Raw genomic sequence first — 17,666 nt, forward strand, 5'->3', positions numbered from 1 at the left:
GACAGGTAATTACGCAGTCAAATAAAACACAGAGGCATATTCCAGGAAGCAGCTGAGGATCAGTCATAAAAAATAAATTAAACTGCCACCACAACGGACCAAGTAAACTTCCCCTCAGAATGGTAAAAGGTGGGTTTTGAATTGATGGACCGGATGAGTACCACCCTACTCGGCATATATAGTTGGTAAAGGTATCATGGGTGCAATGTGATTAATGTCGCACCGCATGCCTATAGACGCAGACCAGGAATAGCTTTTGAGTTATTTTTATTGCCGGCTGTGCAGTGCCAGGAACAAGGTTCGTGTGTTCATTCAAGCTGGAATTGAACAGAAGCAGAATTGTCATGTGCAGAGGTTCGAATGTTTCAGGATTTTTTAAACGATGGATGAAAAGTACTCGAAACGTCTTGACAGCTGACCTAATTTACAGCATGAAAATGTTTACCGTATGTTAATTTCATACATATTTTCCAAAGTGACTCAGCATAGGACAATATCCTGACATTGGCTTGAATAAATGACACGTCATCTTCCACATTCAAAAGAAAGCTTTAATTAGAAAGTTATGTACACACACTGTAAAATTAAATTAAACTTTATACAAATATTAAATTACTATCTTCACACCCACTGCCATGTACAGAGAGAAAAAAACGTAATGCTGAAAGCATTTGAAACCAAGAATCAAGATGTGTACTTTTTTACCTGTAATTTTCAGGGACGCAACACCGTACAACAGTGCTTCTGAATGCAAAGTTAATTAAGTTTCTTTTCTTTTCAATCCCATAATATTGTGATGCCTTGAAGCAAAGTAGTAGCAACAGAATATTGAAATATAGGTGCTTATAGGTTCATCATCACCATCACAGTAGCTGTAAAAGCTAAGGGAGGACAGAGAAGAATGGACATTCGTTTAGTCGTGTCCACAACTAAAGTAAACTGATAAATACACAAAGACAGTTGTATGCATAGAATAGAAAAGAACAGATTAAGGCCATTGGGAAAACAGAATCTGTTGCAATATCGTAAAGCAACCAACAAGGAGGCTTAAGTTTATACAAAAAAAAAGAAAATGTACAACTCTAAGGCAACATTCTGTTTGCATTAATAACGGAGCAGACAATGACAGACAACCACAATTGCCAAATCAAATCAGAATAAAAGGTGAACGTTGTTCTGGGTTGGGTTTTTGCTGAAGTTCTCGGATACAGGACTTCGGAGCCATGCCTTTTCCAGGGTTACCAGCTCAACTACCAAAGCTTCTCAACTGGAGATGAAAAACAGAGACAACATGTCACGATTCTCTCTCAAATTTGCACTTGGCGTGAGGAGGGTGAGCGAGTGTACGTGGCGGGTGTGGGGAGGGGGGAAGGGGCTGCAGCGCTATGAAACAACACCAAAGCCTTTCACTGCAACCAGTTGCAGTTGTGCCCATAACGCACTAAAGTGTAGAGTCTTCTGTCCGGTGGGGAGGTGGACGGGAGCCGGTTCTTCTAAAGGGACTTTGCTTTTTCCAGCCGTTCAGCAGAAAATGGTAAATATTCTAGCTTGAGAGCAGATGAATAATACACACATTGTGTAGACGAGTTGTTGCCTGAAGTGACGCTGGTCATTGCAGGGAGGGACATTTTCCTTTGGTGAAAGACAGGGGAAATTGTGAAGTGTCTGCTCTGAAGAGCGGCAAATTCAGGAAGCGGCTCTATCGAGGCCTCCAATATGAGGACATGTCCTCTCCTGCCTGGCTGAACCACAATGACGCACGCACGCACGCACACGCACACACAGCAACTCAAAGCAAACCCAGCAACACACCAATAAATACAGGGAAGAACACTCGACACGCACAACCCTAGAGTAAAGCCCACTCGGCACATTGAAAGAGGAGCGTCTCCTCGGCTTTCAGACCCAATGTGAAATGACGTCTCCTCCTCCTCGTTCAAGTAAGATGCACAGCGCGGCCCGGGAACCAAAGCACCAATCAACCCCACTCACGCAACAGGAGGAGCCCCTTCCAGACCGCCGGCAACAGAAAGGGGTGGAGGGGGTCTCCTCACCGTTGCGATATGGTACTTGGTAAATCGCTGTACCCTGCTTTTAGCTCCCGGGAAGTGCTTCTCAATCCCACCGATCCAAATGCGGGACGCCGCCCTGATGCTCCGAAAGCTGGAGAGAGAAACGCAGAGAGAACGACAGAGAGACAGAGAGAGCGAGAGGGAGAGAAAGAGAGAGGGGGGGACGGGGGCAGAGGAGGCTTCATGCTTCTTAGAGTGCCACCGTGCAGCAATAACAAAAAAAAAAAAACATGCAGCATTCACCAAGCACCCAGCCGTCACTCACAAGTTTTCAAGTACAGCGGGAAGACGATTCTGAGCGCCGCGGCGTCGGGAGCGGGTTGTTCATTATTCGTTTTTAGCTTCTGTTGTTTGACCTGTCTCGGTCGCTGTGGCCTCCTCCGATGAAGCCTCCTCGAGCAATGTTTTCCTAGAGACCTGCACCTGGGAGGAGGCCACGGTAGGCCGCTGACATGGCCTAAAGTACACATCTGTGACTCGGTATGCACGTTGCACATATACATCGGATCTACAGGGTTTATGTTGAGCTGGCACCACTTATGTTTGTCCAGATCGTCTCAGTCTTTTCATCCGCTGGTGTCGGTTGTTGGCTTTGCTCTGCGCGGGCAGTAATGGTAGGAGAGGTTGCATGGGTGATGAAGGGAATAGTTCAAGTCTTTTCTCTGCTGGCGGCTGAGTGGGAATGGGGAGGGGGGGTCAGATTGTGGACAGCATCAGTCAGTCCTGGTCAGCGTTTGGGAGATGGAGAAAATAGGCCTCCGCCGTCGGATGTCGATTGCAGGCTGGGACGCTTCATGCTTCCTTCAGCAGGGGAATATCTGCAGGGAGAAGCGGACACACGGGTCATCAGCTGTCCAACCAACACACGGCCGCGTAGGCGTCACATCCTCCGATTGAGATCTTAGTCGATGAGTATTAAGCACGTTCACAATTTGTAACAATATTGCAAATACCGAAAGGTAGTCTGAATGTCTCTAAAGCAACTCCCGACTCCACACAGTAAATAACGCTGGGAATGCATTTCAATTGAAAATGTATTGATTATGTCAACCAATGAAACCACTCTGAAAGGCTGCTTACTTTAAGTATTGTGTGAATCGTCAGATATTTGCAAACTGCATTTGGAAGCAGGAACATTGTTTATATTTCAACCTTTTTTCCTAAGATAATACTTCTGTTTAGAACAGTTTGGTAATAATTATGTTAAAGAATCTGTCCCAATATGGTGTACATTTTGTATTTGTGTAGAAAGAAAATACTGCTGATTTGTCAAATAGTAATATTGGTATCTGTCTTTCTCTTTGTAACAAAGACATCGTGTGCAATACACGTTTTCTCTCACCATCAGAAAAGTCATCTGTAGAGGTGATGGAAAGCACACTGTGCTGGTCGCTGCTCCCGGAGTCTCTACGGAGAGGAAGGGGGCCTGCGCATGCACCCCCGGGGTGCTCTCGAGCCCACGATGATGATGAGGAGGAGGAAGAACAGGGGGCCTGATGATCTAGCACCGTCTCTGCGTGACGGCGGGAGGAGAAGGACGTCAAGGAGGACGTGGACGGGAGACAGAAGTCCAAGTCTCTGCTGAGGCGGGCTCTGCTGGCGCTTTGGCCCCCCGAGGCGCCCTGAGGGAGACCCTCAGAGAGCACGATCGGTACGCGGGTCTCCGGGGGAGCTGGAGGAGGAGGAGGAGAAGGAGAAGGAGGAACACCCGAATCGTCACCGGGTCCGCCGCTTCCGTACACGGCTTCTTCGTAAGAGGGCAGCGCCACCTGGACGCCCTCCACCATGATGGAGCTGGACTGGCCCGAGACCCCCTGCTCCCTCCTGATTGGTCGGAGAGAGACGGAGAGAAGGTGTGAGACAGGTGGACCACGACGGCAGGCTCAGCCCGATTTGGTCCACGCGCGTCACCGCTGAGCTACGCAGCCCACAACACAATCAGCAGGATTGCCAATGAGCATTAGACTAGTCATCGTTTATTTTAATCCATTTTTTTAAATCACCGAGGCGGTTACCGACGGTAATGGGATAAACTCCTCCTGCGTCATTTCTCAAGTATTTAAGAAATGCTAACTTGTATAACCCGTTGCCAGGCATTTTATGTCACTAGTTTCGCCCACAGCTGAACAACAGGTGTGTCCACAGAAGGAGGGAAAGTCTTAACCTGCTGTATCACTTTGTTAAGTACTGTGAGGTGGTTTTACACCAGAAACTGTTCTGAGTAAAGACAAACACGGATTTCAAGCATTTCTGGCAACAAACAAAACATCTGTTTCAATATTATCCCCCTCCTCAGTCCGGTGAGTGGGATAGAAAAATGCACAGAAAGCTAAATTTGCGTTGATGGCTCAAGGTCAAACGGGGCAATCAATCTACGGCAAAGAACAAAGGGGTTATTTTGTCATTAACATAATATTGTATTTATGTCACGTGTCAGCTACCCTACGAAATGATTCAAAATGGAGTCAAGTGAAGGACATTTGAAGGAAGAAGAATAAAGAGGCAGGATATCGTCCACCATTTCTTTCATCTGTCTCATTCTCCGAAGACGGTTCTATATTACACAAAGCAGTGGTCTAAGTGGGCCTTTTAATACCTGTATTTTATGCAGAAACTGCAGGAACACAAGTGTAAGTAAACAGTTATGTAAAGCCATGCTAAACATGACGTTAGTGTGACTATAAATAGGATTTGGCATGGCTACAAATCAAAAAGTGACATGACAGAACTAAGCACTCAAAACCGCAAATGGGTCCACAGTTATCATATCAGGCTTAAATTCTAAAATGAATGCATGATATTCTAACAAAACTTGACAGTCTTGATACAGATATGGGGATGCTTGCTAAATATTGGGGGTGAGAACCCAGTGATACCAGTGTGTGTTTGTGTGTGTGTGTGTGTGTGTGTCTTACCTGTTGTGATGGAATGACTTGAGCTTTGGCTGCACAAGAACAAACAGCACCACCAACAGCAGGATGAGGGCCACAGAACTGGCTGTGGACGCCACGATGGACAGAGCGGGTATACCCAGCGGAGAGCTCGGCTCCTTGTCTGACCGCCACAGGAAGACACAGGGAGGAAGTGAAAAGCGTGTTCACGTGTCTTAACTTTCCATTTCCTGCATGACGCTTTGCATTCGTGGGCATACGTGATCCGCTAAAGGTGAAAGCCAGCCGGGGGGTCTGACCTTGCGTGAGTCGGCAGCTGATCTGCATGGGGCCGTCCCACTCGCCATTCTGGCAGGTGAGGAACTTGTAGTCTCCCTTCAGAGCGTAACCCTCGTCGCAGAAGTACTCGATGACGGTCTTCTGGGTGAGGCTGGGGCAGGGAGACGGGTGACAGCGGTAGCCGCCGTTCTCCGGCTCAGTGGGGGGTGAACACACTGAGGAGAGACGAGGCAGTAGAGGGTTGAATGAGCCCGCGTTATTTCTACCCGCGGTGAGGTTTGGTTCCTGCGGTTTCAATGCTCAAATTGCACGAGGCATCCCAGCGTTCCCTGCTAAATCTCAAGGACGATCCTCGCTACTGGTGCAACGATAATACGATGAGACATTGAACTGACGCCGCATTTCAGTATTTTTGTCCATCATTCTATGAACTTAACCTTGACATTTTTCAATAGAAAAAAGCAATGCTAATTAATTATTCTACTTAAAATAAATGTTTTCGACACGCCGACGAATTAGGCCTGCATGCGAGGACACTTGGCAAATAATGATCTTTTAAAAAACTGCAAAACAGACCATAATAATGGATTAATAATGCATTGAGAAACAGAAAGTATACAAAATGAGGTTGTTGGAAGCTTTGTACCATGTGGCTGCGTCTCTCAGACTGACTCACCGCTGATCCTGATGCAGCGTGGGGGTTGATGGGACCAGGCCCCGGAGCTGGTACAAATGATGCTGGTGGTTCCATCTGCGGTGTAGCCAGACTCGCAGCCATAAGTCAGCAGGGTGCCCGGGGGAAAGGAGCCACGGTTAGCCTCGGTCTGGTTCAGCAAGTCTCCGTGCTGGACGCCAGGGGGCCGCGCACAGCCTAACAGGACCCACGAGAACGAGAACAGGAATGAGCCGGCTTATGAGAGAGCTCAAAGTCTCCGGACAGGCTGGAGTTATGATCACCCAGCAGCAGCACAATCCCGAAGCACATTTTAATTATTATGTATTATTTAATTAAGAGGTCACAAGGTAATTGAAACATGCAGGTAAACTAAGTAGCGCTGGAAACTGCCACACAGGATGTGAGACAATTTAAGTCGGGGTGTAAATGCTTTAGAGGCCTGCTGGGGGAACAAGGACTATTTGTCTCACATGTGGCCTGGTTCTCTGACAAATAATGTGCTAATATTTACGAATCGCCATCAATGCTTGTTCCGACAGGCTCTGTCACGGTCTAACAGACAACCATGAGGATTTCACCATTACAATAATTCTATCATCATGCCGATATAATCTGCCTGCTGGTCTGTGCCACCGGGTCAAGGCCTTCTTCACAGCAGAGAAACACTGTCAAGTTAAGCTCGTAATTAAAACTTCGAAGTATTGCTACTTGAAACTCGGCCGCATTTGACACCGGCACGAGAGAAGCACTGTGTCAACACGGCAAGCTAAGGTGGAGACAGCCATGTTGCGCCATGCAGAAAACACCTGAAGCCCCATCAGTGGGTAGAAATGCCACACGGCGCTTGAAGTAGATCCAATTTCTCTCCATTATATGCTGCTCACTAAAGTGTCTTCATCCCAATTCAGGGTCTATTCGTCCGGCGGTGGGACAGGAGCTTCATTCCCTTCACTCTAATGACAGACACGAGGCTCTAGGCCAGTCACAGTATGAGGCATGAAAACCTAAAGACAATTGAGCTTTGATCCACCCTCCCACGCGTCATCGATGATGTTGCTGCATCACGCCAGCTCTTTGTGTCGCGCGTGACAGAGTGCAGCACGTATTATCAAAATGTATGCTGCACTCCCTCAGCTCCAAACACTGTCCACACACACCTACCTACCCAAACACTTCGACCTGCAAGCTGGAGCGATTAGAGCATCTAAATCTAGCCGGACTGACATAACACCTGTGTGAAGTGAGACGTGAAAGCTTAATGTCCAGTAATTCGGATCTTAGAGAACGGCCCACAGACATGCCAATTGTATTACTCTGATGTGGTTATGTAAAGACTTCGGTGGAAATGTTTCCGATACTAAAGGCCACGGCTACGGTTTCCTTTTCAATGGGACTTTCGTGATTGGAAGTCAGCTGGGTCGGCATTGTGTCCCCACTCAAAGAAACCAGCCAATCCGATAGCGATCGGATATATTATGCGGACAAAGGAGCGGCAATGTATTGGTGAATAAACATAAAACAATTCCTAGAAACTCTTTGTTCATTTTGTTTCTTCCATTAGAAAAGTCTTCCTCCCCACAGACTTGATTTATTGAAGAAAAGCTGACAATTAAAGGCTTTGGCTATTTTGTTATTTAAAAGCTTTTATTTTGAAGCAGTACAATTGGGGAACGTTGGGATGTCATTAGCAGCAACTTAACAGGACTCGGCTGTGCTCCATCTTTGTCCGGATTGTGCCCACATGCTGTCCAAATCTCAGGAGATCCTCACTCAATGTGAGCCAAGCCCCCTCGGCATGTGGTCCTGCTAATCGGATCTCAATGCAAGAAAGAACCGATCTTGGAGTGTAAAGACTTTACCATTAATGCGTCCTGGCATGATCGGATGATGCAAGTGTAAACAAGGCCTTCAACACTACGAGCAACTAAGCAGCTATACGAATATATATAATGTATAATATATATGTCTTTCATGAGAAGATTTATCGGATTATCTCATCTAGTACAACAAATTTGTCCCCACAATAAAAGACCATAAATAACTCCATCAACACTAATGACCACACGGCTCATTATTTAATCCTTTGCCTTCATTCATAAAATCATATTAGCCGTGGTCTATTGCAGGGCCTTATCGCTTGCTTGACGTAAACAAGCACAGCAAACATTGCAAAGAGACACTTTGTTTTGCCTGTGTGTGTGTTTAGTTTGAAAGGCAGACCATTTCCACAGCAGTGCCTCGAACATCCTCTAATCTCCTGGAAGCAAGCTGGCAGCACGAGATTAAAAGCAAACACTTAAATGTGCGAGCGCCTACTCATCCAAACACACGGACACATTCGACACCCACAAAGGCGCTCCGAGGAACAAGTGGTCTGACACCCAACAGTGCTTTACTGAATTTGGCGTGGGGACATTATTGGCGTGTGCTCAAGGCATGCAAACACGGTTTACTACAGGTACACTATAAAACTAATAGTTATCTTACAATTACTTAAGATATTAGGTCGCTTATATTCAAACATTTTTCTTTCTTGATCACAATATAATTATAGGGCTACAACTCCCCTTCTGTTTGAGCTATAAAACGAAACTAGTGAAAAATTAACAATGCCACAAGGTAAGCTGGAAATAGTCAAATTTCAGGCTGGTACCAAAGAGGTTTGGTCAGTAAAAACCCCCCCCTGAAACATTAAAGCTATTGTTGAATATTCATAATATATTTTGTTGCTTGAGTAAGTTAATTAATCAACGTATCATTTAAACTCAAGCTAGCTCTTCAAATACAGAATGAAAATAGCAGTTGTCATTCAAACCACTCACCCATTAAAAAAACAGCAACTATTTTGATTAAAGCAAAGATTGATTTAGTTCTGACTTGTGTTAGCGGATCCACTATTAATACTGATAAGAGCAATCTGGTTTAATGAGTCAAACACAAGCTTAAGATCTGTGTGTTAACACAGTATTAGTCTTTTCTCACTCAAAACACACCAACGCAGAAACACAAGCTGCACAAGCCACGTCCCGGGACGCCATCGGACACCGTGACCTGTGCAGTTGTTCCCGGGGCGGTTTGAGGGCGGCTAAAAGCTCTCCGAGGAAGAGATGGAATTAAGAGGCGCTAGAGGTGATTAATTGATGACCCACGGTTGGGAAGCAGCAGGGGGGGGGGGTGGCCCTTAGGGGCCAGTTGAGGACAATAGCTACGAGCCATCAGCCGCTGGTGTGATCTTTTGTGGAGAAGAGTTAACGGCATCCATTTTTCTGCTTTTGCATGGCTTTGTTATCTGCAGGATTGTGCACTAAATAATGGCACGTGCATACAAAGTACCTCCATTCATTTCGTATATTAACAGCTATACAGTGGTGTCTTTACACACCAAACATCATGCATTGATTTACAACCGTGGGAATTTAACACAAAGGCTTCGCACAACAATGTATTTTTTTTCTCCAAATGCCATGTGGATCTACTGAAGTTACACAAGCACCAGCAGTTGGACGACAAATTCCGCTACAAGCCTTTACCTGCTGCAAAGAAATTGCACTTAAAATCACTCTCCCCTCTGGGATTACACTTGAGCTGTCTCATTATGAAACAGATAAAAATATATTGAGCATAAAAACATGAAACTACACTTCTGCAGATTAGCAGGAAAGAAAAACATCAGGGGAGTAAGTGAGAATCCAAAAACTAAAAAAAAAGAGACAAAAATACTGACACAACGAGGTAGTCATCATCAGATCAACCAGCAGAAAGAGTTGGTTGGGAGCGCAGAAAAGGCGTTGGCATGGTGGAGCTCCGCAGCCCCGAGCAATTACAAGGCACAACGAGACGTGTCGTGGCAGGTCGACCAACACTTCTCTGAGCAAGGGAGCGGCCAGAGGAACATGCCGCGCTGCACACCGTGTTACAGGAGAGGAGGAATGCTGCTTCGCTATCTAGAGAGGGCCGAGTGAAGCACTCGGCCCTCTCGGACCAGGTTGAATGTTGGCTTTGAAAGACTGAGTGGAAGAAAACTAACAAACGACAATCGTTTTTTTTTTTAGTGGATTTTGGAACGTCCATGTTTTGTGCTCTTGAGGAAGGGAATGAGTCACGGTTAAACACAAGCTGTTCTCCCACTGGTCCGATGGTAAGAGTTTGCCCGAGAGAACGAGATTGCTGAAAACACAAAGTCACAAGCGCCTTTTGAAAGCCGGAGGAAAAAGGCGAGTGAGGCAAAAAACATAGAGAAGAATCCAAAAATAACAGATGTAGATTTGTGTTTCTAAGACAGTGATTATCCCATGTTTGCTTTGAATATCCACTGAAGACTCAAGTGCTTAAGATCGGTCACTTGCAATGTAAAGAGTTAAATAAAGTGGACATATAAAAAGGTCATGCTATTAGAAATCTCCCCGGCACACCACTGTAAGATGATCAAAGAGCTTAAATGCTGAAAGGTCATGTAGTGTGTGAGGACTGGGCCGGATTGCTAATCCCAATATACAGCCCCTTGAGGCGGTGCCGGAGGACACTCAGGCTATCGGGGGGGAGGTGGAAATCCCAATCTTTGCTCCAATGTCCCTGGCTGTGAAATCTCCCTTTCCCCATCTGTTACTGGTGGCAATCGCCCGCTAGGAGCAAGAGGGTGGATTGAGGAAAACACGGGTGGGCGGTGGGTGAGACGGGGCTTTTAGCCCACTTTGCTAAGGCAAATTAAAACTGTAATTATCCTCTATTACAAGCCGGGAGCGTTCTTAAGCAGATCAGATACTGAGGACTTCTGCAGCCAGCTGTTTTGATGCTCTATAGACAATAGGCCACAAAAGAGGTTGTGTTCTCAAGACCCGGTGAATTTGTGTGTGTGTGTGTGTGTGTGTGCGTAGGTGCACGACTGTATGCTAAAGGGGGAGTTGTGTGTCGGATTAAAGATAAAGACCAAGAGGATGATGATGCGCTCTTTGGCCTGGTAAATATGTTTTGTTCCTCCGTAAGCCTCTGCCCAGGTCCTCTGTTGTTTCTCATGATGTTGCGGCCATTTTTTTGGCCGAGGGTGTTTTTGTTATTTTCAACGTTCCCGTCTCTCCCGCTAATCCCTGGGATTTTTTTAGCCAAGCTGTTGTTATTAGAGTGCAGTACATTGCAGCAGGGCTCACAGAGGGCTGGCAAAAGAACAGGAGGGGGTCACGAGTCATTTCTTCCATCTGTGGATACCAGTTGCTAAAAAAAGGCAGTTTTTCCTTTTTCTTTCAGAGATTATTCTCTGCCTTTATTGGACAGCGGACAGTGTAGTCGAGGACAGGAAATGGGACGATTAGGAGAGAAGGAAATGACACGCGATACAGGAAGTACAGTAGCCAAACAAAAACCAGGACCATACTTGGACTGTTAGACTTTTAGACTGTGTGAGATGCGACAACGGTCGTAACACATTTGATGACATCAGCATGGCCTCTGGAACTTATAATGGACATTGCAGATTATTTATCTTGAACAAAATAACTGGTATGAATGGGAAGAACAAAATAGAAACAACGGTCGGTGTTGCGAAATGCAGCTCAATAGCACCAAAGACTGAAACCTTCCACATTATCAATCATTGGAATGGACTCCTCTGTAAAACAGAGAAACAGAAAACTAAAGGGGAGGCAGGATTTACTTCAGGAGTGTTGAACTGCATTAGTTTTCAGCGGCATACAGAGGCAGTACAGTGCATGAGTAACACAGGCATTAACATGTTTTTCAGTATTCAGTCCCAGTGTTGATGAATTGATCCAAATATCTTATGTATTAAGCTTCTAATCCTATTTCCAAATGCAAAGATATCCAATTTACAGTAAAGAGATACAAAAAAGGCCCCAAATTGCTACATTTATTTAATTGCTTATTATTTTTCAATATATTAACCGGCTTTATCTGATCTTAAAAAGGAATCTTGTTTAACAGTGTTTCCTAGAGTGGTGCGTATAGATCTGGTCTGATAGATGATACAAAATAAGTCAGTTTAAGTTTGGAAAATCGAGATGGCGTACTCGGATCTAGCTGCAGTCCAACTGAAACCATAAATCATTAGGAGAGTCATGACACGTTTGTAAAATTGGATACTGTGCATGAGAGGGAGCCTCCTGCACTAGTTGTCATTCTTTCACACATATAAGAAGATCAGATGAGCCTTCAGACAGAGACACTTCACACAGTATGAAGTGACAACTCTGGGTGGGAGACGCGGGGCCGTAACATAGGACGCTTAATGTCTGGGTGAGCGATACTAGCCGGGTCATATTATACACTGAGCGAGCTAGAAGTCGTCATGCTGCAACACCGACACCGACACACACCGACACACACACACACACACACACCGACACACACACACACACACACACACACACACACACCAACTCATTTCTGCTTTCATATGTCCTTATACAACAGCCGGTAACCAACTCAAGCAGAAAACTGAAGCTGAATTTGATAGACATGAGGAAAGAAAATGGAAAAAAAAAAGAAGAAATTGCCGATAAAACGTGTACTTAAAAGTGTATGTATTAATGTAGAAATGCAGAACAAAGCTGAAACCACAAAGCATTAAACCCATTTTTTCTTTTTTTCCATCAGAAAGTGCCATTGTCCCATCTCCAGGGCCTCTGGGGGCAGGTGGAGGGACCTAAATGAGCAGGATAGGGGGGGGTGTAGGTGAAGAAGGATCAAGAACAGGGAGTTGCCGGCACATTTATACAATAGCCTGAGTACACATAAGATACAGGCGGACAGTTTACCCACCATGCTTAGTGCGGGTTTGGAAGTGACCCAAGCGGCCCTTTTTTAAACAGCGGGTTTCTGTTGCTCACTGAAATTCTATCTGTTTTAAAAGAGAGCGTGTGTGTGTGTCTCTCTCTCTCTCTCTCTCTCTCAAGAGGACAGAGCAGTGGAGAACAAAGTCATTTCCACAGTAAACCGAGAGCTTTGCCAGAAAACCTGACTCAGACAGCTGTGGCCTCCAAAAAAACATTTCCAGAGAAGTTAGGCGTCCACTCGTCTCTTCATGCAGCTGCAACAAACGCGCGTACACAGCATACACCCAGGGTCAAGGAGGACTCCAAACAGACAGAAACATCCTCACCCTGTCCCCCCCCCGCTCGCTGAGGGACGGGGCACAGCCACAGATTTAAGCAGTGTCCCTCCGAATAGGACAACGGACAACTTTACATTTGAAGGGTTAAATATGCATGAGAGGCCAAAGTGGGCCGTGGAGGAGGGGGTGGGGGGGGTTAACTATTGTGTGACCCCCTTTCGAACCCTATATATACAATCACTAACACACACACACATACATACACACTCTTCTCTCGAGTAACAGATGGGTGGGTGTTAGTGAAGGTGAACAGTGAGCCCCCCCCTTCTCTCCTCCATCAGCCTCACTGTTGAGGACAGCTGGGAGGCAGACATTCCTTCTTCTCAGCTTTCAGAGGAAAACAAAAGAGTGTGTGGGACCCCTCCCACAAGCACGTGCATGTGTTCAGACACACGCGCACACACACCCCTACCCTAAAAAAAAGAAGAAAAAACTGACAACGCAACTGTTGGCTGATCGTATTTCAGCAGCCAGGACGAAGCCAGCCGGCCGGCGGAGGCGGAAGAGCCGAGTCTGATGAAGGTGAAAGTCGGGGAGATAATCCAAAAAGCGCTTAGCAGTGCTGGCACGCTGATATAGCAGCAGTCCCAGCGAGGGGAGGGCGGTTTAAGTCGGTCGAGAGTTGTAATGGAGTGGATATTTGCAAAAACTGCAGTAAGACCTGGCTTAGTCTGCAGCTGGCGTCAAATGCGCAGGCAGTGATCGCACTCGCACTTGCTCACAGGACCACTGCGATAGCACGGCACATACTGTACTTTCCTGGGGAGGGAAGACACTTAACTGAGCAGTCATATTGCACAGAGCGGGAAGATTTAGAACAGGATTAAGGGATCCTTGATTGTGTTGATTTAGACTAAGCAGCAGCGGGGGGGAGAGATGCCGCCCCACGCTTTGCATTACATCTCCCGTGATATAACAAAGCAGTCTCTGTTGCCACTGGAATGCTGTCCGACTGAACCTTGACAGAATAACTGATGCTAAAATGCTACTGCAGATTTCTGACACCTCATATACACGAGAAAGACCTGAAACAGCAACATCTCCTCACACCCCATTGTATCCAATCAAAAGGAGGTACTGGCTAAAGGCAACTGCGGAAACCGCAAGAGTGCCAACGTTTTTGCTCAGGTTGCCCTGGGGACAATCCAGGCATTGAAAAATCGTACTGGCTATATAGTTCAAAGCCTGATCCCTTCCTGGATTGTTGAATGCTCTGACTATAACTGCTGCTCCTAACGGACACCAACATGAGCGTATGAACGCGTCTTGGGTGTAGACATAACCCACTGACTGGTAGGACAGCGTTGGTTCTTCTGAAAACATTTAGACACCTACCTGCCTGGGGCACGATTGTAGCAAGATGGACACAGCTTTGAGTCTGTCAACTCAAATCTTTTTCTTTTTTTCTTTAAATAATCAAAACAATTCTGGAAGAGGAATTTAAAAAGCACAAAAAGGAGGGAAGCGTATGAAGCAAGTATTGTTTATATTGCCGGCTAGACTTCCAACACAGCAGTTTGTGGACGCAAATGCAGATATACAACTACATCATCATCCTCCTTCATGGGTTATCACCCAATGACCATCACAGAGCACAGTAATATCACCTCCACTCCTCTGACTTGGAACTGTGCAAGTGTGAAAGGAAGCACAGCACCATGTGCAGGTCAGGAACAGCTACAGAAATAAATGTTGCAGCTTAGAAGTCCACAAATCTGTCACAAGCTATTGTTACATGCCAGACAGGGACGGTCTGCATGTGTTCTTGTCGTTCTCCCTCCTGCTCATTGTTTCTCTCTCCAGGTGATTACGCTGATTGGCCAACTCCAAACACAGGTGGAAAGCAATCAGCAGTCCCGGTGGCAGTCCATAAAGAAGGACTCCTGAGAAGTGAAAGGGGGGTGTTCTGCGCTGCGGGCTGGTGGCCAGTCTTCCTGTCCGTGAGCTGTAGCTGGCTGCTAGCAAAGCTGGAGTTTTGTACGGTGGAGGTTGAGGACCTTAGTAAGTTGGGGTACCCTGTACATTTTTGCACGTAGGTATACCTTTGTATAGATGCACCAGATGTAGGGGTTGTTGCCTCCTGTGTAACGTTTTCCTTTAGTCCTTTTTAGAGAAGCGGGTAAGGTATTTTGTTTGGCTTGTTTGGGATGAAGAGCCAGTGGTGAGCTAGGCCTTGTTTTGTTATATTCATTTCATTTGTTTGGCACAACCTGTAGGTCCCATCTTCCACCATCTCCCTCCCTCCTGTTGGGAGCCATCTTTGTGTGTAATAAAAACCAGAAAGACCCCTTTTACCCTGACTGTCGCCTGTCGTTGATGTTACTGTCCTGGAATCTACAAAAGGGCCGTAACACTATTTTAAACTGTGAATTGAAACTACAAATAACCTAATAGGTGACTCAAGCCCATCTACGTTATAAACAATGGCTCCATCTGACACATGTAAACGCAAGCTGTTAAAGGGAACGCGTGAAAACAAAAAAAGGCTGTTACTTACAATGCTGAATGGATTAGCATTTCAACAGAAAATATATGAAATACTGTTATGACAAAAAAAAAAACACGTAATGTATGTTAATTAAAAATATATATAAATATATGCAGATTGCCGCTTTCCAAATACTTAAGCATTCCCCATTTTGCATTGTAAACTAATTATTAAGGCTGATCAGATTAAGATGTCTTTGGACTCCGATAGGTTGTGATGTGCGATTGTGATTACTTCAAAATTGAATACACATTCAAAGCTCGTCTTTTTGGAATCTACAGATCTGTACAGATAATTATAGGTAAGACAGACAAGCACGCTTCTCGTAAATCCTGACACAATTATCCAAATGGACTCTGTGTAGCCCGTGCAAAGGCCTCGTTACAGATGATGTAATAAAGGACAGAGGGGCATTAGAGTGGAGCTCAGCCAACCGGCCACTAAACATCGCAGCGCGGCATCTAATGGACTGGCTTCGGATTGAGACTAGACAATACAAACAGGAAGATACTGAATGATCATAGGACGTTTCACAAGTCACAAAAGGACAGTAGAAACTAAAGTTTACATCCTGGGTGGTGCAGAAACTAGAGATGCCACGCTTTGTGAGCTCCTTTAAGGAAGGCATTTCGTTCCTTACAGCTTCGTTGGTTTTTCATAAACTTTTGATTGCCACGGAGCTTATTTCCCGCAATAATCCCAAAGTAAAAATATTTTGCTCAGCGGGCCCGTGCGACGCTAACTCCGAATCAGGCAGCGATGAAGATGAAGCCTTTCCTGCTGAAATGCACACAGTTAAAGAGAAACAGCTGGACGTCGCATTCATGAAAACAACAAACGGAAATGCAGCAGGATAGCACATGTGCGGCCCAGCCCTTCCCCTCAGCAGGCCTGTCCGATAAAGAGGTTTGCTGCCTGAGACGGACTGCGGCCTTCAACTCAAAAGATGAGAGCTTCCGCCGAAGCTAAAGTTGAATCAACGGATTACGTTCTTGTGCGTAATGCAGTTCGCCGCGGTGTGAATGTCTCATCACAGCTCAGCGTGTTGAAGCATATTCCGGTGTGTCTCCACTTCGTGTTTCAATGTGCATTTCTAGCAGAACAGAACCACGCGAACTGGGACATGTTGATCCAAACATGACAGTTGCTGCACTTGACTGAGTTGCTGTGCCAAACTTAATGACGGTGCAGGAAGATAAAAGAAAGCAGAGCAGGAAGCAGAGCACTTCAGTATTTACTGTCAAGCCACAAGAAATGTTCCAGGATGAAGTCGTATTTTCTGCGTTAACATGGTGCTCCTGTGAGCCACAATGTACCGTTTCTTCCAAACGCCACGAAGCTTTAATGTGAAAGCTGTTAAAAAAAAAGAGCAGCTTCATTCCTCACAAAAGGTTAGCGAAGAAATTCTCATTTATCTATTAGGCTGTCGCTCTGCGTCTTATGTCAGCTTACTTTTTTACGATTTCCCTGTGATATTAAAAGGGAAATTAAAAAAGCCACAGAAAACTGTTCTGATGATTGAACCTCAAGCAGTAAAGTAAAAAAAGTATGAACTTCCCTTCCTCATACTGTTGGGGCAAAACCCTTCATGCCCGAACTGCGCAACAACCTCATAGTGCTCATAGTCTGACTCCTCAAACGTGGTGCGGCATGTGTGTAGGTTGCTTGGTGTCTTATGTGTAAGCTGTTGAATTTGTTTGAACAGGCTGCTACTGTTGAATAAAATAAAATAAAATAAAATAAAATAAAAGAAAGAAATCAGCCCACACGGTTACAGTGGGAATAAAAAACAAACACTAGAGAGGACATGGAAAAAGACAAGAATAAAATGAGCAATATGGGAGACAGAAGAGTTTTTTTTAATGAAAATGAAAAGACATTAACATGAGTATGTCCTAGGCAGACCTGTCGATGCAAATACAAAACTCAGAAAATGAAAGAAGAAACACAGTCTAAATCAAAATGAAGGAACGAAGAAAAACAGCTAAACGAAAAGAATGAATAAAAGGCCGTATGAAAGAAGCGACCCCAACAGAAAAGAGGAGAGGCTGGGGGATATATTTAGCAGCTCATTAGTCAGAGATGTCCTCTACTCAGCAGGCTGGTACCTCAGATGAGGCCCTTTGGAAATCATTAT

General features: G+C 45.4%; 1 protein-coding gene across 1 annotated transcript in view; it reads right to left on the reverse strand.

The window, feature by feature from the left end:
* Nucleotides 1–530: 530 nt before the first annotated feature.
* Nucleotides 531–17,666, reverse strand: part of susd6 (sushi domain containing 6) — a 28,150-nt gene continuing 11,014 nt past the window's right edge. Inside the window, exons 3-7 of the mRNA XM_040160030.2 lie at nt 5,919–6,113; nt 5,263–5,457; nt 4,988–5,126; nt 3,415–3,896; nt 531–2,890 (exon numbers count right to left, since the gene is read on the reverse strand). Coding sequence (XP_040015964.1) covers nt 2,865–2,890; nt 3,415–3,896; nt 4,988–5,126; nt 5,263–5,457; nt 5,919–6,113 — 1,037 coding nt within the window. The 3' untranslated portion in view covers nt 531–2,864. The remainder of the gene's footprint in view (nt 2,891–3,414; nt 3,897–4,987; nt 5,127–5,262; nt 5,458–5,918; nt 6,114–17,666) is intronic.

Source organism: Gasterosteus aculeatus, chromosome 18 (assembly GCF_964276395.1).
Source record: "Gasterosteus aculeatus chromosome 18, fGasAcu3.hap1.1, whole genome shotgun sequence".
In the NCBI taxonomy this organism is placed as follows: Eukaryota; Metazoa; Chordata; class Actinopteri; order Perciformes; family Gasterosteidae; genus Gasterosteus; species Gasterosteus aculeatus.